An 18,889-nucleotide genomic window follows, 5' to 3' on the forward strand; every position below is an offset into this window, starting at 1 on the left:
GACCAAAGCCTTATGAATGAATTTGGCAGACAGAAACTGAAAGAAGCCTATTGTATATGTATGTATATCTATCTATGTGTGTCTTTGTATGTCTCCCACCACTGCTTGACAACTGTGACAACTGGTGCTGGTTTGTTTATGTCCCTATAACTTAGCAGTTTCAAAAGATATCCATAGAATAAGTATCAAGCTTTAAAGAAAAAAATAGGAGCCGCAGTTGATTTGTTCAACTAAAACCCTATAAGGCAATGCCCCAACATGGCCACAATCCAACAACTGACACAAGTAAAATATAAGCAATAAAGATGATTATTTATATTACATTTAATGTCATATCACTCTTTGTGGACAATACAGTCATGGGTTGCATGTATCAGTTCCTGATTCTCTACATTGCTGATGATGAAGCAATAAAGTATTTTTTAAATATTCTGAGAGCAGAGAAAGTAGGACCAATCTGATTAGTTTCTAGCTCGTTTATCTCCTTCAGGATCAGAGATTAACTCTGGTTTAACAGGGTTTAATGAATGAGAAATCAAACTCTTCCTGGCTATGACACCAGTCCTTTGTAGTAAACATCTCAAAATCTTCTTATTACACTGACAGATGAATAGGGAAGTGTAGTTTCTTTATTTAATAAATACATAATGAAGTAGCACAAATCATTTGAGCTGAAAACTTGGTAGTCCAATAGTATATTCACTTTTAGGGATGTAACTGATGAAGAACTGTACCTCCACATGGTATGAAACATCCACTCTACCATGCTAGGTGAGTGGGATGAATAAATATGTGAGCCTCCTCATAATATAATGTGCCTCTCTATGATATAACAACACCAGCCCCTAATAACAATTACCAGCCCCTAATAACAACATCATCCTTCAGCAGTGATTACCCATGCTTCCCAATGATATAACAACACCAGCACTTAATGATGATTACCTGTGCCTCCCTATGGTATAACAACACCTGCCGCCCAATTATGATTACCTGTGCCTCCCCATAGTATAATAACACCAGCCTCCGGTGGTGATTATCTGTACTTTTCCATCCATAAGAACACTAGCCTTAATGATGATTACCTATGTCTCCCCATGGTATAACAATAACAGCCCTCAACTGTGTTTACCTGTGCCTTCCCATTGTATGACAATGTCAGCCCCAATTGTGATTACCTTAACCATCCCATGGTATAACAACACCAGTCCCCAATGGTGATTACCTGTGCCTCCCCATAATATGTTAGCCCTCAACTGTGATTACCTGTGCTTCCCTATGTATGACAATACCAGCTCACAATGGTGATTACCTGTGCCTCTCCATAGTGTGACCATACCATCCCGCAATGGTGATTACCTGTGCCTCCCCATGGTATAACAACCCTATCCAGCTCTCAGTTGTGATTACTGGTGCCTTCCCATGTTATAACAACACTAGCTCTAAATGAGGATAACCTGTGCCTCCCCATGGTATAACATCACCAGACCCAATGGTAAATACCTTTGCCACCCCATGCTATAATACACAACCACCAGCAACCAATCATGTAGTACCAACTTCTTGCACTATAACTAACACTCTCTTCTCTATTTTAATCAATGTTTAACAAATCAATATCACCATGGAAACACTGCTAGGGATAGTGAAGCTATTTAATTAGTTGAGGAGATAGACTCTAAACTAAGTTCTAAACACTAAACTATTAAATGAATAAAAAAATTTAATTAATGAAAACAAAACTAAAACATTTTACAATTAGTAGAACTGTCTGTTCATTGTCTAATGACAGAATTATACAAATGTGACTGCATTAAACTCTCAATTGACTATTGTTGGTTCATTAGAAGTTTCATTTCCACCAGTGATGCTTTTAAAACAACATTTACACTGGCTGCATATTTGTCTAAACTACTGATACCAACATTTATTCTGCCTTTGTTTTTAAATCATAACCTAACTGATATTATTGTTTTAGTTTCAGTACAGTCTACTGAATGACCACGGAAGGTGGTTCTTGCAATCAGTCATCTAGGTCCATGCTAAGTGTCTATTTTAAGTGCTTGTGATGGTCATCTAATCTGCATTATGGTCAGGGTTCTGTGGTAATTTAATTTGACCTGAAGTCAATGTATACTTAATTGTCATCTAATTTAACCTGAGATCAATATATATTCAATGATTGTTTATGAATGACCTGACTATGACAATTAACTGCATTTGGTACTGGGGCCCTAGTTCAAGAGTTCCAGGAATTTGAGGAGTGTGGAACCACTTTATAATCACTATTGTTCCTAAGTTTCATCTGATCTAAAGTTGTAATACTTGTCGGGGTCCCAACTATGGGTTAATTAGCATGTTATGGAAGAAAGTCCAAGCACAAACCATCACTCACTTGCGAGTGCTTTGAGAAAGAAAAGGGTTAGGAAAGAAACTGAGTTCCTCAGGTGGTCTGGGACCCTCTTTGACATCTTTATAGCAACTCCAAGTTAAGTAAAACTTTCCAGACCTGTAATGCTATTTATCTAGGAGAAGATTACTCCAATCTAAACCCTACAGTTTGCTAGTCATTGTAGCCATCTTAGCTTGCTGAGCTACTGTGGTCAGACTTCCAAGTCCTGGGGTGGGATCGTCTTGCACACATGGACTCTCAGTTTAAAATTACAAAGTGCAGGCAGGAAGAAAAGCCCAGTGAAATCAAGGATCAGTTTTACATAACCTCTTGAGGGCATGTTACCTTTCCTCATAATCTTCAGACATGAAGAAAGTACTGTCATCTTTAGTTTAGTCAGAGGTCAGTGTAGTTTATTTATTAGTCATATATTTTAACTTGACTATAGGATATCTAGTGCGGAGGTGTGTGGCCTCTTGGTTAGGATGTTGGACCCCGATCATAAGATTATAGTTTCAGTTCTTGAACTGAGTGACACATTATGTTCTTGAGCAAAACACTTCATTTCATGTAGCTCCAGTTGACTCAGCAGGCAAAAATGAATGATCATGTGACAGAGTGGTATCCTATCCAAGGGATAAATATATATATGCCATAGAAACCAGGAGACTGGCCCTTACGTGTGGTTTATAATATATCTAATAGAAATTTTGTCTGAATATGATATACTTAGTAGAAGTAAAGTAATGGTTAAAGAGATAATATATTGGATAATGGTCAGTTTAAAGGCCATCCTCTAATGAACTATACTTAGTAAAACAGTAACAACCATCAACTAGGTTAAAAATCTTCTTGGAGTCACCTTCATTTTATATCTATCTTGTGTGACTGAAAAATAACAACCACATCCAACTAAATAAACATGGAAGTCTACCCATGATCCCTTATCAGAAATGAAGAATTCCCTCAAATCACATCCCTGCTATCATAATATCCATAAAGACAGGATGATCTTTATATGTCTGTTTAATCAGGATTGTTTAGAAATAAGATAATACTGTGTAACATGATTTTTGTCCTTGAGTAGCTCCTGTATTGTTTTATCTGCTCAACTTTAGAAAGTATGAAAGGTAACTATTTCTTTCAAACTTAGCGTTTGTTACATTTATTCAAACCCAAAAAATCTCTCTCAACATATGGCTATAATGCTTCTCCACTACTCCTATTCGTGATCAGAGATGCATATATTGTCATCCACTAAGGGGTATGCTCCAATGGTTATGGTTAAACAACTGACAAGCAAATCTGTGGTATTGAGCAGAATATTTGCTATAATGATATTTCTGCTTCAGCAACTCAGTGCTGAATCTGTCAGAAATGTAATGGAAAATATGTCAGTTTTAAAACATTGGTGTCCAGGTCACAAAAGCAAAGATTGAATGAAAGGATTCCTAGTTGTTTCCTTTGATTTCTAAATAGAAGCAAATAGGGAATAACGCTTACTGACCAAAGACAAAAAAAAATTTAAATTTTATTACACAGGGTTAGCAACAAGTTTAACCACAGATGTCCACAAAAGACATCTACATTAAGGGAAAAACATTTTCCAGCAAAGCACACCAGCTTTTGGAAATATTTGGTCAATAACAGGATATTCTTCAATGAAATAGAAATATTGCTTTACCACTGTTATAATTGCTTCTACAATTGCCCCAAGGCCTGAAATATAGAGAGCCGGGTTAATTTGATTACAATGATCCCAGTGTCTAACTAATACTTATTTTATCAACCTCAAAAGGATGGAAAGCAAACTTGACCTCAGCAGAATTTGAACTCAGAATGTAGAGCCAGAAGAAATGTGACAATGCATTTTGCCTGGTATGCTGACAACTGTCAATTCTGTCACAGCACTGCATTTATCACCCCCTATCATAAAACTGGCAAGTGAGCCTTGACATAGTCATTCACTTGCTAGAAATAGCAACCGTTTCTTCAAAATACGCAAACAGCTAAAAACAAAGAAGGGCATACCAGATATGTTCCTAAAAGAACAAAAAGAGAAAAATGGAATGGTCTTGGTTTTGATCATACGTTTATTTACACAGGCCCCACCTGGAGCTTAAGTACTGCTACTACCACTGCATTACTGCTATTGCTGCTGCTACTGCTGCTGCTGCTGCTGCTACTAATACTACTACTACTACTAATGTCAGCAATAATGTCATTGATTTAGTGTCTTACAATTAACTCTCTTACCTGCACCTTTATTAATATTAGCTCTGTTCCTGGTAACCGATTAAACAGCTATTATCTAGATATGTATGAACAAGACTGTGAATTTATGCTTTCTTGTCACCATAAATTATAGATTGGCTGGTTTTAAAGGGGTTAACCTTAAAACTTTTATATTCAGTATTGTTTCAAACCACCTTTGATCTTTCTTACCCAATTTGTAACTGTCAACTTGGCAGCATTTATTTGTGTTTCACTTGTTTTAATCTTCAGTAACACAATGGCTGACCTAATTCTCACTAAATTATGGCTTGAGTAAAATGGTGGCTCTGTAAATATACACCAACTAAATGCAAAGAATATACTCAGTTTTATTAATCAGTGCAATGTTTGCTTTGCCAAACCTTTTATGCAAATATTATTGAATGTAAAAGACGATTAAAGTGTCTCGTTAACTTGATGGATAGACATTTGGATAGTGATTGCAATCAACATATTTAACCTGATTTCTGAATGAATCTGAAAATGAAGTCCATAATTTTCATTTCTGTTTCAAAAATAAAAAATGAGATCAAATATTTAATATATAGTATTGATGAGATCAATATCAAATTAAACCGTTTGGAATTAACAGTTTTTACTCTGTCAAGAATTCTACAAATAGTAGTAAAATCTCTGAGAATTTAGCTTGTGTATTCATGAGAACTTCAAACTGATCAGAGGCAATGTGGCATCTAAATATATTTATTTGATCCTCTCACTCCTGTTTCAGCTCTCGTTCTTCTGGAATGTTCAGATAGTGCTATATATTTTCTCATAAATTGGTTAATATATTCCTGGAAGTAGTATTTAGGTCAAAGATGCTATAGTACCTCCACATTTACAAAACATAATTATCTTAACTATAATATTTTTCCAATAACATATATATATATTTCTAATCTAGATAAGTTTACATGCCATGGGAAAATGAGGTTATTGACATTTAGAGAAAAGCAATTTTTTAAATGATTTCTCGTCATCGAAGGGTTTTAATTAAACTATTAATAATCTTGTCTCCCAACAGCTTAAAACTTATCAAAATTTGGAAACTTTGCTTAGTAATTTTAGTCACCACTGACTGCTGCAAGTTTCTTTAGACATTGTTTTTTTTTTATTTACTAAATGCTGGAATCTGTCCTAGTTTTATTACAGTCAAGTAGATACATAACACTCAATGAGTGAGATATTCATAAATAATTTGGCTTCAAGAAACATCACAGGATCAAGACTACTGAATCTATGAATAATTCAAAGAATACTACTATTAATAAAAATAGTAGTTGATTAATAATTCTATTGATTGACCTCTGCATCTCCTAATGCCATCAGCCTTATTAGACAACAGGGACCTTTTTGTCACCACTAAACTCAACCTTTATAAAGTAGCAGCAACATCTCCCTATATCTTACAAAAAAACATATCGATGCTGAATAATATGATACACTATGATAATAAGATACACTATGCCTGGAAAAAGCATGAAGGCCTTTGATCATAAGTCTGTTGGTTCAGGGCTGATCTAAGGCTGCACACCAGCAGTCAACCATGATATATATATATATATATATATATATATATATATATATATATATATACATGTCTCTTAAAGGATAGAGCTCAAAATCAATGCATTGAAGATACTTTATTGCAGCAACAATTATAATAACAGATTTTTCGGTTGACTGGTTTGTTTACATTCTGTAAGAAAATAACGATGGTAGGTTGCGTGCCGTCGATTATTCTTTCACCCTCTTGGATGATGTGTGTGTTTTGCTAATAATAGTATTGGTGATGGCAATAATGCGACCCTGATGAGATGGAGTATCCAGAAATTTGTAATATGTTGTAATTTGTTACAATATTTTACGAGACATCTGATGATGTGGTTTATTTTTCCGGGATACCCTATTGAAATGTGCATAGGTTTGGCTTATTGTGGTTGTTTCTGTTATTATAATTGTTGCTGCAATAAAGTATCTTCAATGCATTGATTTTGAGCTCTATCCTTTAAGAGACATGTATACATATATATATACAAAAACTCAACTGTGAGTTTTTGGCTAAGACTGTTAACAGATACTATATATTTTGTAAAATTTGTTTTATAAAAGTATATATTTAATATATATATATATATATATATATATATATATATATATATATATATATATATATATACACACACACACACATATATATACATATTAGAAATGGGGAAGACCAGTTTATGGGATTACCTTAAGTTTTCTCGTCCATAAAGCGTTTAGCTTTATGGCGTATCGTCAGATTCCAAAAACCTGTTGGCCCATGACCTCTTAGAAGTATGGGCGGGGAAATGCCTCACTACCCAAAGGTAACAATTGGGGATTATCTCCCTTTGCTATTGGCTATCGACTACCAGCTGTGCCACCATCTTGTGGGCTCTGAAATGCTAGCAGGAACCTCCCAGAAGTCGATAGCCAATAGCAAAGGGAGATAATCCCCAATTGTTACATTTGAATGGTGAGGCATTTCCCCCTCCATATTTTTAGGTGGTCATAGACCAACAGGTTTTTGGGACGTGATGATATGCCATAAACCTGAATGCTTTATGGACAGGAAACCTAAGGTAATCCCATGAACTGGCCTTCTCCATTTTTAATATATACTGCCCTACATCTTAGAGTGTGCTTCTTCTTTTGGATTTATCTTTTTTACAAACGATATATATATATATATTTTATATATATATATATATAAAGACAACAGTGTCTTGACATTCTCTGGTTTCAGTCATGCTTCAAAGTTGTTGAGTATTTTGCCATCTGATATAATGCATGTTCAATATCTGTTACTGTTATGTGATGTAATTTTACATCTATTATCTAGTATGTTGTTGTTGTGGTTGCTGTTGTTATCATTCACAGTAGAATAGATGCTTTTACTTCCTAATTGCTGGCTGCAGATATTCATAATAGTTTTTCTGTTTTTCCATCTGCTTCCATAGTGACAAAGTAGTAGGTGACAGTATCTACGACAATCAAATGACAGATGGAGATAGATTCTCATTTCATTATGTTAAATGGATCGAATTCAATTAGAAGTGATCCTCTATGTAGTCACTCAACTATTTCGTTTTTTTAATTAATAATCTGATGTCAAGTGAGCATGTCCATATCCTTTGTAGATGCTCCCAGATCAGTAAGGCTGATATAGTTGATGCTCAGTTTCAACATCTGCTGGAAAAATTTAAGTGTGGAGAGAATTGGAGGGACTGGTTCGAATACATGCAACAGAATTGAATTTTCTAAAGGCAGCCGAGAAACATATCATGTCAAATTGGACAACGTTAATCAATGGTGCCATCTTTTAAAAGGAAGAATACATTAGATACTGTCATCCTTGATACATAATATCACAATATATGTAAGACGGTAATAGCTGAAGCTCCTTTTACTGTGGTTCTGCTATATCACAACTGACCAGTAGTTAAGCAAAGATTAAAACTGACCAAAGATTTCATATATAGTGTGTTGGCACTCCGTCGAGGGTTCCAGTTGATCCGATCAACGGAACAGCCGGCTCGTGAAATTAACGTGCAAGTGGCTGAGCACTCCACAGACACGTGTACCCTTAATGTAGTTCTCAGGGATATTTGGCATGACACAGCGTGACAAGGCTGACCCTTTGAATTACAGGCACAACAGAAACAGGAAATAAGAGTGAGAGAAAGTTGTGGTGAAAGAGTACAGCAGGGTTCGCCACCATCCCCTGCCAGAAGCCTTGTGGAGCTTTAGGTGTTTTCGCTCAATAGACACTCATAATGTCCAGTCTGGGAATCAAAACCCCGATCCTATGACCGCGAGTCCACTGCCCTAACCACTGAGCCATTGCACCTCCACTCAAAAATAGTAACAGTACTGTTACTGAATCAGTATCATCCTGTTGTATAGTGACAATACTGTTACTATATCATTGTCTATCATCATATTATATAGAGATAATACTGTTACTAAAATGGTGTTATCCTGTAATATAGCAACAATACTGTTAGTAAAAGTATCAGTGAATAGTAACAAAATGTTTATGACAGTGTTATGTTTATGAATTTGTCTTGCAGGGTTCCTGATGTGAAATCATCTATTGAAGTTGATATTGTTATATTTCGGGATGGTCACTTTTTGTATTTTCTTGCCAAAATGAACTAAACAAAACATGAGATGGAGAGTCATTGAAGAGGTCACAGGATGTATGATGAAAAATTTCCAAACAATTGACATAAAATAAGAACAATACTAAATCTGAAGTGAAGAATGAATATATAGTGTGTGTGTGTGTGTTTATTTGGGCAAGAAAAAGATTATCATTCTGAAATATAACATTTATTACAACATTGTCTATCATCCTGTTATATAGCAACAGTAATGTCATTCTGTTGAATAGCGACTTTACTGACATTACAATATTTCCTATTTTCCTGTTGTATAGTGACAGTACTATCACTAAAAGAGTCTCATTCTGATGCATAGTGAGAATACTGTAACTAAAAGATTGTCTAAGATTCTGTTGTATAGCAACAGTGATGTTATAACAACTTTGTCTATCATCCTATTGAATAGCAAAAGTACTATAACTAGAACATTATCTGCTAATCTGTGATATAGTAACCGTATTGTTACTAAAACAGTATCTTTTATCCTGTTGCATAGTGATTGTACTACTACTATATTAGTGTCATTCTGTTGCATGGTGATACTACAGTATCTACTGTCCTGCTATATCCATACTACAGAACAGCTGAGTGTCCATTGACGCTTGACATTAAATTCCAATGAAGAATATCAATAAAATTTGCTGAAAATACTTTCTCTATTAATTCAAGAAAATAACATTCATTCATTGATTCTTCTCAGTTCTGAAGAAGAAAATATCCAATATTTTCAGTCTTATTAAGATGTTGTGACTGAAACCTCAAGAGGAATCACAATGGGCTGGTAAATGAAGTGTCTTAATTCTAAACAAGTTGGTTTTCATTAACCTTGAGCTAGTCAGTAGTTTGTGTTGCCATCTTAGAATGTCAACGATTTAATTTGATGGCCCAATCAATAGTAATCTTTTTATCTACTGGTATAAGCTTAAGTATTTAACTGCAACGATCACAGAGAGTAAAAAGACTTAATAAAATCTAATATAAAATATAGATCCTATGAGTGGATGAGTATCAGAACTGTTCATGTCTTTCAAAATGTTTTGTGATATTTTGTTAAAGCTCTTTATCCCTTTTAGCTACCTGATATGGTTCTTTGCTTCCTCTGTTTTCCATTCATTTCAAACCCATTTTTTAATCTTTTAGTCTAGAGGAGTAGCATTTTGTATAAATATCTTCTACGATAACCCCAGTCCAACAAAGCCTTGTAAGTGGATTTGGTTGACAGAAACTGAAAGAAACACAGTGTATGTATGTATGAATGTATATATGTTTGTATGTATTATGTATGTATGTATTATGTATGTATGTATGCATGCATTCATGCATATACATACATACATACATGCATACATACATACATACAAACATACATACATACATAATCATTTGTAGGATTCATTAGAATCTAGGCATTTTAATATTCATGATGCCAATAAATGGTCGAGTCTCACACAAACAAGGACATATCATAGATATATAACTCTTTAACTCTTTAACTTGTTCCAGCTTTAAGGCTGTGGTCATGCTGGGGCACCACTGTTATATACATACGTGCATATATTCGAATGCACATACATACACACACACACACACTTATGCGTATGTGTGTGTTTGTGTATGTGTGTGAATGTGTATGTGTGTGAATGTGTATGTGTTACTGTCTCCCTGCCTTGACACTGCATGGTTGTTGTAAACAAGTGTCACTGACATACAGTTGCTGTCTTTCATTTCCAATCTTTCATGGAAACATATCTGGTCATAGAAAAATATCTCAAATGCTGTACCGACTGCCACATGTCCTTCAAGCGCTTCTCTGCTTGGGCTGACGTTGGGTTATCTAATCTTACCCTTTTCTGCTAATACAATAATAAGTGATACTCCTTATTGTTGCTTCCTCTTCATGAGGGACCCTGATTAGATCTGACTTGGCTAAGCAGTGATGGTGTCTCAGAACAAATTCCTGTTGTCTTCCACTACTAAATCAATCCAGCAAACAATGGTTTGCTTTGTAGTTTGCGATAGTTGGTCTTATTGTTATTGTGCAGCAACTATTATCGCCATTGCTACCGTTGCTATTATTCCTGTAACTGCTGTTTTCATAGTTGTTGTGGTCATTATTGTTGTGGTGGTTTTGTTCTTGTTATTGTTGTCACGTGGCTGTGTTTGCTTGTTGGCAGAGTGGAAAAGGATAAAGAACACTAACAAACAATTAACAGAAGCTTTATTTACTGCGATGCTTTCTGTGTTGGTCATAAAATGACAAATAGAAACAACAATTTGTACACATTGAGAGAAACAAACACTGGGATCTACAACAGAATAGCTGGTACATATCAATCTCTGGCTTGGCCATCACAACTGGGAAAATATCATGCTCAGTTCATGATGGGAAATCTGTACTTTCAATCTGCATGGCTGGAGAAATGGAAAAAATGTGGATGAAATTGTTAAAGTAACTGCCTCGGTATTCTGAAGTTACTGCTAAAAAATTAGACTTTTTATAAGACTCATTAGAAGGTTCTAGAAAGTCAGATCATACGATGGCTCAATTCTTATTTGTCAGTTTATCGGCTGACCATGTGAAACAATGGTGATCCCAGTGTGGCATTTGCATGGCCATCTTGATATTCAGTTTCATATCTACTATAGTGTTATCAGTGGAGGCGCAATGGCCCAGTGGTTAGGGCAGCGGACTCGCAGTCATAGGATCACGGTTTTGATTCCCAGACCAGGCGTTGTGAGTGTTTATTGAGCGAAAACACCTAAAGCTCCACGAGGCTCCTGCAGGGGATGGTGGCAAACCCTGCTGTACTCTTTCACCACAACTTTCTCTCACTCTTACTTCCTGTGTCTGTTGTGCCTGTAATTCAAAAGGTCAGCCTTGTCACACTGTGTCACGCTGAATATCTCCGAGAACTATATTAAGGGTACACGTGTCTGTGGAGTGCTCAGCCACTTGCATGTTGTTAATTTCACGAGCCGGCTGTTCCGTTGATCGGATCAACTGGAACCCTCGACGTCGTAAGCGACGGAGTGCCAACCACCACCACCACAGTGTTACTGTTCATGATGATACATTGTGAGACACAACTAAGTCTCTCTTTGTTTCAGCCACAGTCACATCACATTCCTCTGTTGCAGGAATGGCAGTAAATTGGCTGAATAAGGAGACTAGGGAATCCACTACTCTTTTGTTTGAAAATAATTTAGCTATACAAGGCAGAATTTTGGAAATGGGTTATAGCCAATTGCACTCTCAAAACATCAAGATAAGTATTTCCACAGATGCCCTGCAAATGTAACAACTTTAGATAATATATTCAGTAAAGTGTAGAGAATTATTGAAAAAACTTAGCAGCACAGCACCAGCATGTTTCCAAAGCATTAGAGAAGTTATAAGGCATTCAGTCTTTCAAATATCTTCTTAGAGAAAGAGAGAGAGAGACAGACAAGAGAAAGAGAGAGAGTATAATTTCAATATTGTAACTACACTCTGGTCTTTAATTCAGGCATTCAACTATGAGAGGAATTAGAACTCTGAGTTATATACACCTACTACTCCTTGCGTTATCCCAGCCTCCACCTTAGGAGTTCAAATCTCACTCAAAACACACCCTACCATTTTAAAGCAGAATGGACAAAGAGTATCGAGAATAATTTAGTCCCAGATATGCGATTTCTGGAAAAATGAAAACAAAATACCCAAAGTTTCATTACCTTTGATCACAGGCCTGTGTATTGGACCAAGGCTGACCTGAGGCTAAACAACACCTTTGATCACAATTCTATGCTGTGACAGCAAACCTAGGGCTAACCAACACTGTTGATCAGAGGTTTGTGCTGGATGCAGGCAGACCTGGAGCTAAACAAAACATTTGACAATAAGGTGACCTAGAGCTAAATAACATTGTTGATCAGAGGTCTGTGAGATGAATCAGGATGGATTTGGGGATAAAGAAAGTCTTTGATCTTATGAGGAGGTGTTGTAAATTTCCTGGCTTTGAGGGTATCATGAAAGGCCTGGTTGGAGAACCAACGTTCCGGGTTCTTTTACAGGGCTTAGAAAAACTGAAGGACCATTGCAATAAGTGTGCGAATCTGAGAGAGGAATATGTTGAATAAAATCTCATTAACTGTATTTTCTTTTACCCATAGAATAGAATATATGTATTCTTTGATTAGAAGTTTGTGGGCTGAATCAGGATTAAACTGGAGCTAAACCATAACTTTTATTAATGACATGTAACTCTTAAGGAATTTCCCAATACTTTTTTGATTTTATCAGATTTCTGGTTGCATCTTTGTTGGTCATGTCTATCTTTACAATCCTTTTTATTACGCTTACTTGCTCTTCATCTCTCTCTCTTATCTAGTTTTAATTGTGCCCATTATTAGCCATTATTACATAATTATTCTCTTCTGCCTCCTCCTCCCTACAGGTATGTAGCAACTCAACTAATTAAAGGTGAAGCAGTAACAGCCAAATCTTATGAAAGTGTATCGATCTACTTCAGTGACATTTGTGGATTTACAGCAATGTCAGCAGAGAGCACACCTCATCAGGTAACATTACTACTAATTTATTATTTTTATCCTTCTTTTACTGGTTTCATCCATTGGACTACAGCCATGCTGGGGCACCTTCTGAGTGCAAAGATGAAACAAATACAATAATAATGTCAATCATGTTGAGAAATGTATTTAAAACAGCAATATAGGTGTGGGTGTGGCTGTGGTAAGGTTGTCTTCACAACCACATGGTTCCAGGTTCAGTTCTACTGCATGGTATCTTCCACTATAACCTCAGGCCAACCAAAGCCTTGTGAGTAGATTTGGTCAATGGAAACTGAAAGACGCTTGTTGTGTGCGTGTGTGTATATATATATATATATATATATATATATATATATATATATATATATATATATATATAAATATATACTTACTTGAAAATCAGTGTTGATTTGTGTCTGTTCCCTTGAACTTAGTGGTTCAGCAAAAGAGACTGATAGAATAAGTACTTGGCTTAAAAAGGTGAGTACTTGGGTTGATTTATTTGACTAAGGCCCTTCACGACAGTACCTCCCCAATAACTGAAACAAGCAGGAGTGATTGTGTGCAGGCACAGGAGTGGTTGTGTGGTAAGAGGTTTGCTTCCCAACCACATGGTTCCCGGTTCAGTCAAACTGCATAGCACCTTGGGCAAGTGTCTTCCACTACAGCCTTGGGCTGACCAAAGCCTTGTAAGTGAATTTGGTAGACGGAAACTAAAAGAAGCCGATCATATGTTTATGTGTGTGTGTGTGTCTGTTTGCCCCAGCCCCCTCCATCGCTTGACAACTGTTGTTGGTGGGCTTATGTTCTTGTAACTTAATGGTTAGGCAAAAAAAAGTCCAATAGAAGAAGTACTAGGCTTACAAAGAATAAGACCTGGGGTTGATTTGTTCGACTAAAGGCAGTGCTCCAGCATGGCCTCAGTCAAGTGACTGAAACAAGTAAAAGAATAAAAGAATATATATATATATATATATATATAATGTGTGTAAAGGGATAAAATTATCCAGGTGGGTACGATGGTAGCTCTCATGTATATTCCAGTTAATGGCTAACCTCATCAAGTAATAAGTGTCAATGATCATTTAGTATTAGCAATTACACTATAGCTCTTCTATTGAGTAACTCTGATTTTGCTTCCCTCGATTATGAATATTATCAGGAGTACACATTTCAAACAGTTACAAAGAATACAGAGACTGGTACATCATTGAATCTTCCTTTTTATACTACATTTCGTCATAATCATAATTATTTCGTCACAATGACCAACACATGTTTCTGCTGCACAGAGTATGTGCAGCTGCACATGCAATCCAGTATAATTTTTTGTGCACCTTCATTCGGGGTCTCTCAACAGGCATGGTTCAAAGTGAACCTGGTTTAGCATGATCACCTGTTTCTTGGATATCATAAGTCTGTTCTGTTAATAAGACTCTACTCTATCTATTAGACCCATTCACAAGCCATTTTTTGACCTTAGGCAATAGTTGAAGATACTTAATCAAGGTAACATGCAGTAGGACTGAACCTGAAACCATGTGGTTTCAAAGAAAGAATGCATTTGATCATACCCTATTGCATTGTACCTTGAGCAAGTGTCTTGCACCATAGTCTTAGGTTAACCAATTCCTTGTGAGTGAAATTTGGTTGATATAATTGACTAGATACGTCTCAAAGCTGTGCAGCAACATGGCTACATTTCAATGGCTAAAAGTAGCAATAGAAAAAAGAATAGACTATATATATTCTTTATTGAATTGTAGAGGAGTCTGGCTCTCTAAACAAGTTAATATAATTAATTTAGATCATTTGGTTATGTACTAGCAGGAATTATAACATAGGTCACTGCTCAATGGTAGCACTTCGTCATCATCAAAGAATGTCTTTAATTGAATGGAGGGAATGGTAGGGAAGATTTATATTTCATTTGTTTTCATTTTTTTTTTTTTGTTTTGTTTATATCTGCATTATTTCAAGTGGTTTGTGGTTGACTTTAGCCTTTTGATGCTTTTAGATATTTTCAGCTCTATAAGTAGCTCCAAGCTTTAAAAGAATTAATAAACAACACTTAAATAGAAGAAGTAGTAGTAGTAGTAGTAGTAGTAGTAGTAGTAGTAGTTGTGGTGGTGGTGGTAATGAAATTGTATTGTATGTTACATTTCCTCAACTAAAGATAGCTCTCAACTTGAAGGAGTAAACATAAAATATACATACATACATACATACACACACACACACACACACACACACACACACACACACACACACACACACACACACACACACACACACACACATATATATATACACATATATATACACATCACTTTCTGAATATAATGATGGTGGTCATGGTTGTGGTCGTGATGATGACTGGAATACCGTTTATATATTTTCTTTTTCAGGTTGTGGATCTCCTAAATGATCTTTACACGACATTTGATTCAATAATTGAAAACTATGATGTATATAAGGTAAGCTTAATTGAATATGTATATAATAGTAACTATAGTGTATATAATGTTAAGTTTCACTGAATGTATGTGCTGTATGAATATATGTAGAGTTTACTTTTTACCTCTTTAGCAATTAAACCGGCCATATCCGGCCAAAAGTATTCTGCCTGTTTTATGTTCAAACTGGCCAGATCTGGTCAGGCGCTGAAATTCATTGGAAACTTTTAGCACAATACGGGGATAGTGTGCTACTACATAGAAATGTGTATGAGTGGATCATGAAGTTTAAAAGTGGCTGGTCAGGCATGACACACGAAGAGGGAGCAGGATGCCCATCAACTTCCACCACTGACACGAAAATTCAGCAAGCTTGAGAGATGGTAGAGGTGAACCACCTAACCGTTACCATCTCTCAGATCACTGCTCTTTGTTCTCCTTTGGTGCACATTGCTAGTGGAGCATCCATGCTTACACTGTAAAACCAGAAAGAAAAATGGGATGATCAGGCTCCATCTTTGATCATGTGACCACAATAGTACCAACTATAAGCATGCATGTGCAGAAGGCAGTGTGACAGTAATAAAGATATATTATGGTGAAAGTACAGACACATATATACATGTACATGCATGCACACACATTTACATATACATGTATTTATGTATGTATGTTACTTTTTTTTCCGCAGGTGGAAACCATTGGTGATGCATACATGGTTGTATCTGGTGTTCCTATATTGAATGGTAATCTCCACTGTAGAGAAATAGCCAGGATGTCTCTTGCCTTGTTGAAGGCTGTCAAAACATTCCGTATTCGACATCGACCAAATGAACAATTAAAGCTTAGAATAGGCATTCACACAGGTAAGTGTTTTAATACACACTATTGTTTCTTTCTCCCTCCCTCCTTCTCTCTCTCTCTCTTTCTCTGTATACATATGTGTATACACGTATATATCAATTTCTATATCTTTCTAACTATATCTATCTATTACCTATCTGTCTGTCTATGTGTCTCAGTGTGTATGTATGTATATCAATGTGTTAAGTCTGTGTGTAGCAGTAAGTATGAACGCATGTTTAAAAGCGTCTTACTACACACACACACACACACACACACACACACACACACACACACACACACACAATGTGTGTATGTATTTATGTGTATGTTTATTTTGTATCAAGGCATCACCCTAACTGTTTATGTATACTCCACCAGAACGCTAGTCTGTATGTCTGATGTAGCCAAGTTTAACACAACCATCACCTTGTTCTTGGGTACCTCTAGTAGAAATTACTCTTTCACAAGCTTCTGACAAGATCTCTGGTCTACAGATATGAAAATTTATAGGCCAGAGATCTTGTCATATATCTTATATGGCCTTTAGATATGGAGATCTGCTTTCTTTCCACCAGGGTCAGGAGAACTACTAAAAGACCAGCAGCATGGTTCTTCCTCCTCTAAGATAATAAACAAAATAATAAATGTTCAGAACTGAACCAACAGTTAATCCATGCTTTCTTAAGAAAAGAAGACAACTAAATCAACTATATTTCTTTCTATGCTCACCTGACCATCCTAGGGCTGACTTGATACTAGACATCAACCAAAACAACATTGTCAGAAATATAGTTTCAAAGAGTTTAACTTGCTGATCTGTGACTTACTTATGTTTCTACACACCAGGAAAATCTGATGCTGTGGAATTGGTTAAAATGAAAGAAGAGTTTCTATTAAATGTAATGGAAAGAAACTTGGATTATATATTGCAAACAGCATAATATTTGTATAAAGCCATATCTAACACATTCAAGTGCATTTGAACATGAGAAGACCTGCTGCTGCAGAAAGAGTCCTGGGAGAAATTTTTATCTCTTAACCCTTTAGCATTTAAACTGGCCATATCCAGCCCAAATATTGTACCTGTTTTATGCTCAAACTGACCAGATCTGACCTCTCACATCTACCCTACAATGTTATTTTAAAAATATACAATCACATCATCAATATTTTGAAGCTATCAGATTAATTGTAAAAGGCACTCAGTCCACTTTGTAGGGTGGTTGGTGTTAGGAAGGGCATCCAGCTGCCAAAACAGACATAACAGCCTGGTGTAGCCTTCTTCTGTCAAATTGTCCAACCCATGCCAGCATGGAAGGTATACGTTAAGCAATGAGGATGATGATGAATAAACTTTACATTTAGGAGAATAATCTGAAAGCTAAAAGTTGAAACATGTGGGAAAACATATTTGGTTGTAAATGAAGTCATTGGATTGTAGGATGCATGCATTCCCATGTCCTTGAAAGAAATGTATGAGAACATGTTAAATATGACTTTACATGAATATATTTTATACTACACTAATATATATATTTTATTCAGAGCTGTTTCATGTGACATTATTAGTCAAGTGAAGCATTTTTGTGTAACCAATAAGTCGGCTGTCCGTTGTAGGTTAATGTTGATGGTTCTGTTCAGAAATCATCTCTGGCAGGCTCAAATGTGGGTGATAAAGCCTGTTCTTCATCTACAGCGGGAATGACATCTGCTGCTGAGGAAAGTACTTGATGCAATGGAGAAGTGATGCCTCCCACATGCTCTTTTATATTCTCTCTGCTGTTTCTCCTCAATGGCTGAAATTATATAACCTTCAGTGATTGGTGCCATTCATTGCACTGCAGTGTCATCTCTTCCTAGGTGTCTGAGGAAATGCAGGAGTTTTTCATGTGTCTCTTCCGCAGAGCCAGTAAGTAGCATCTGGGAAAATAAATCAGGAAGCGGCATATTGCTAAAAATAGGCAATTATTTATTTCAATTGTTTGGATAAACCAAAACCTTGTAATTAAAATTTTGAAGACAGAAACTGAATGGAAGCCTTTCATAAGATGTAGGCCTTATCAATTTCCTTGTTTAACATGACCACCTGTTTACTGAATATCATGAGTCTACTCTGTTAATAAGACCCTGATTACCAAACTCATTCAGAAGCCACTTGTTGACCTAAGGCTATAGTA

General features: G+C 36.1%; 1 protein-coding gene across 4 annotated transcripts in view; it reads left to right on the forward strand.

Moving 5' to 3' along the window:
- Positions 1–18,889, forward strand: part of LOC106867807 (atrial natriuretic peptide receptor 1) — an 865,062-nt gene that overhangs the window by 835,611 nt on the left and 10,562 nt on the right. For all 4 annotated transcript variants that reach the window (XM_014912829.3, XM_089356636.1, XM_014912828.3 and 1 more), the window contains 3 exons: positions 13,296–13,419; positions 15,819–15,887; positions 16,558–16,732. In XM_014912829.3, coding sequence (XP_014768315.1) covers positions 13,296–13,419; positions 15,819–15,887; positions 16,558–16,732 — 368 coding nt within the window. The remainder of the gene's footprint in view (positions 1–13,295; positions 13,420–15,818; positions 15,888–16,557; positions 16,733–18,889) is intronic.

The sequence above is a fragment of the Octopus bimaculoides genome, chromosome 8 (genome assembly GCF_046866305.1).
Source record: "Octopus bimaculoides isolate indiv1 chromosome 8, ASM4686630v1, whole genome shotgun sequence".
Taxonomy (NCBI): domain Eukaryota; kingdom Metazoa; phylum Mollusca; class Cephalopoda; order Octopoda; family Octopodidae; genus Octopus; species Octopus bimaculoides.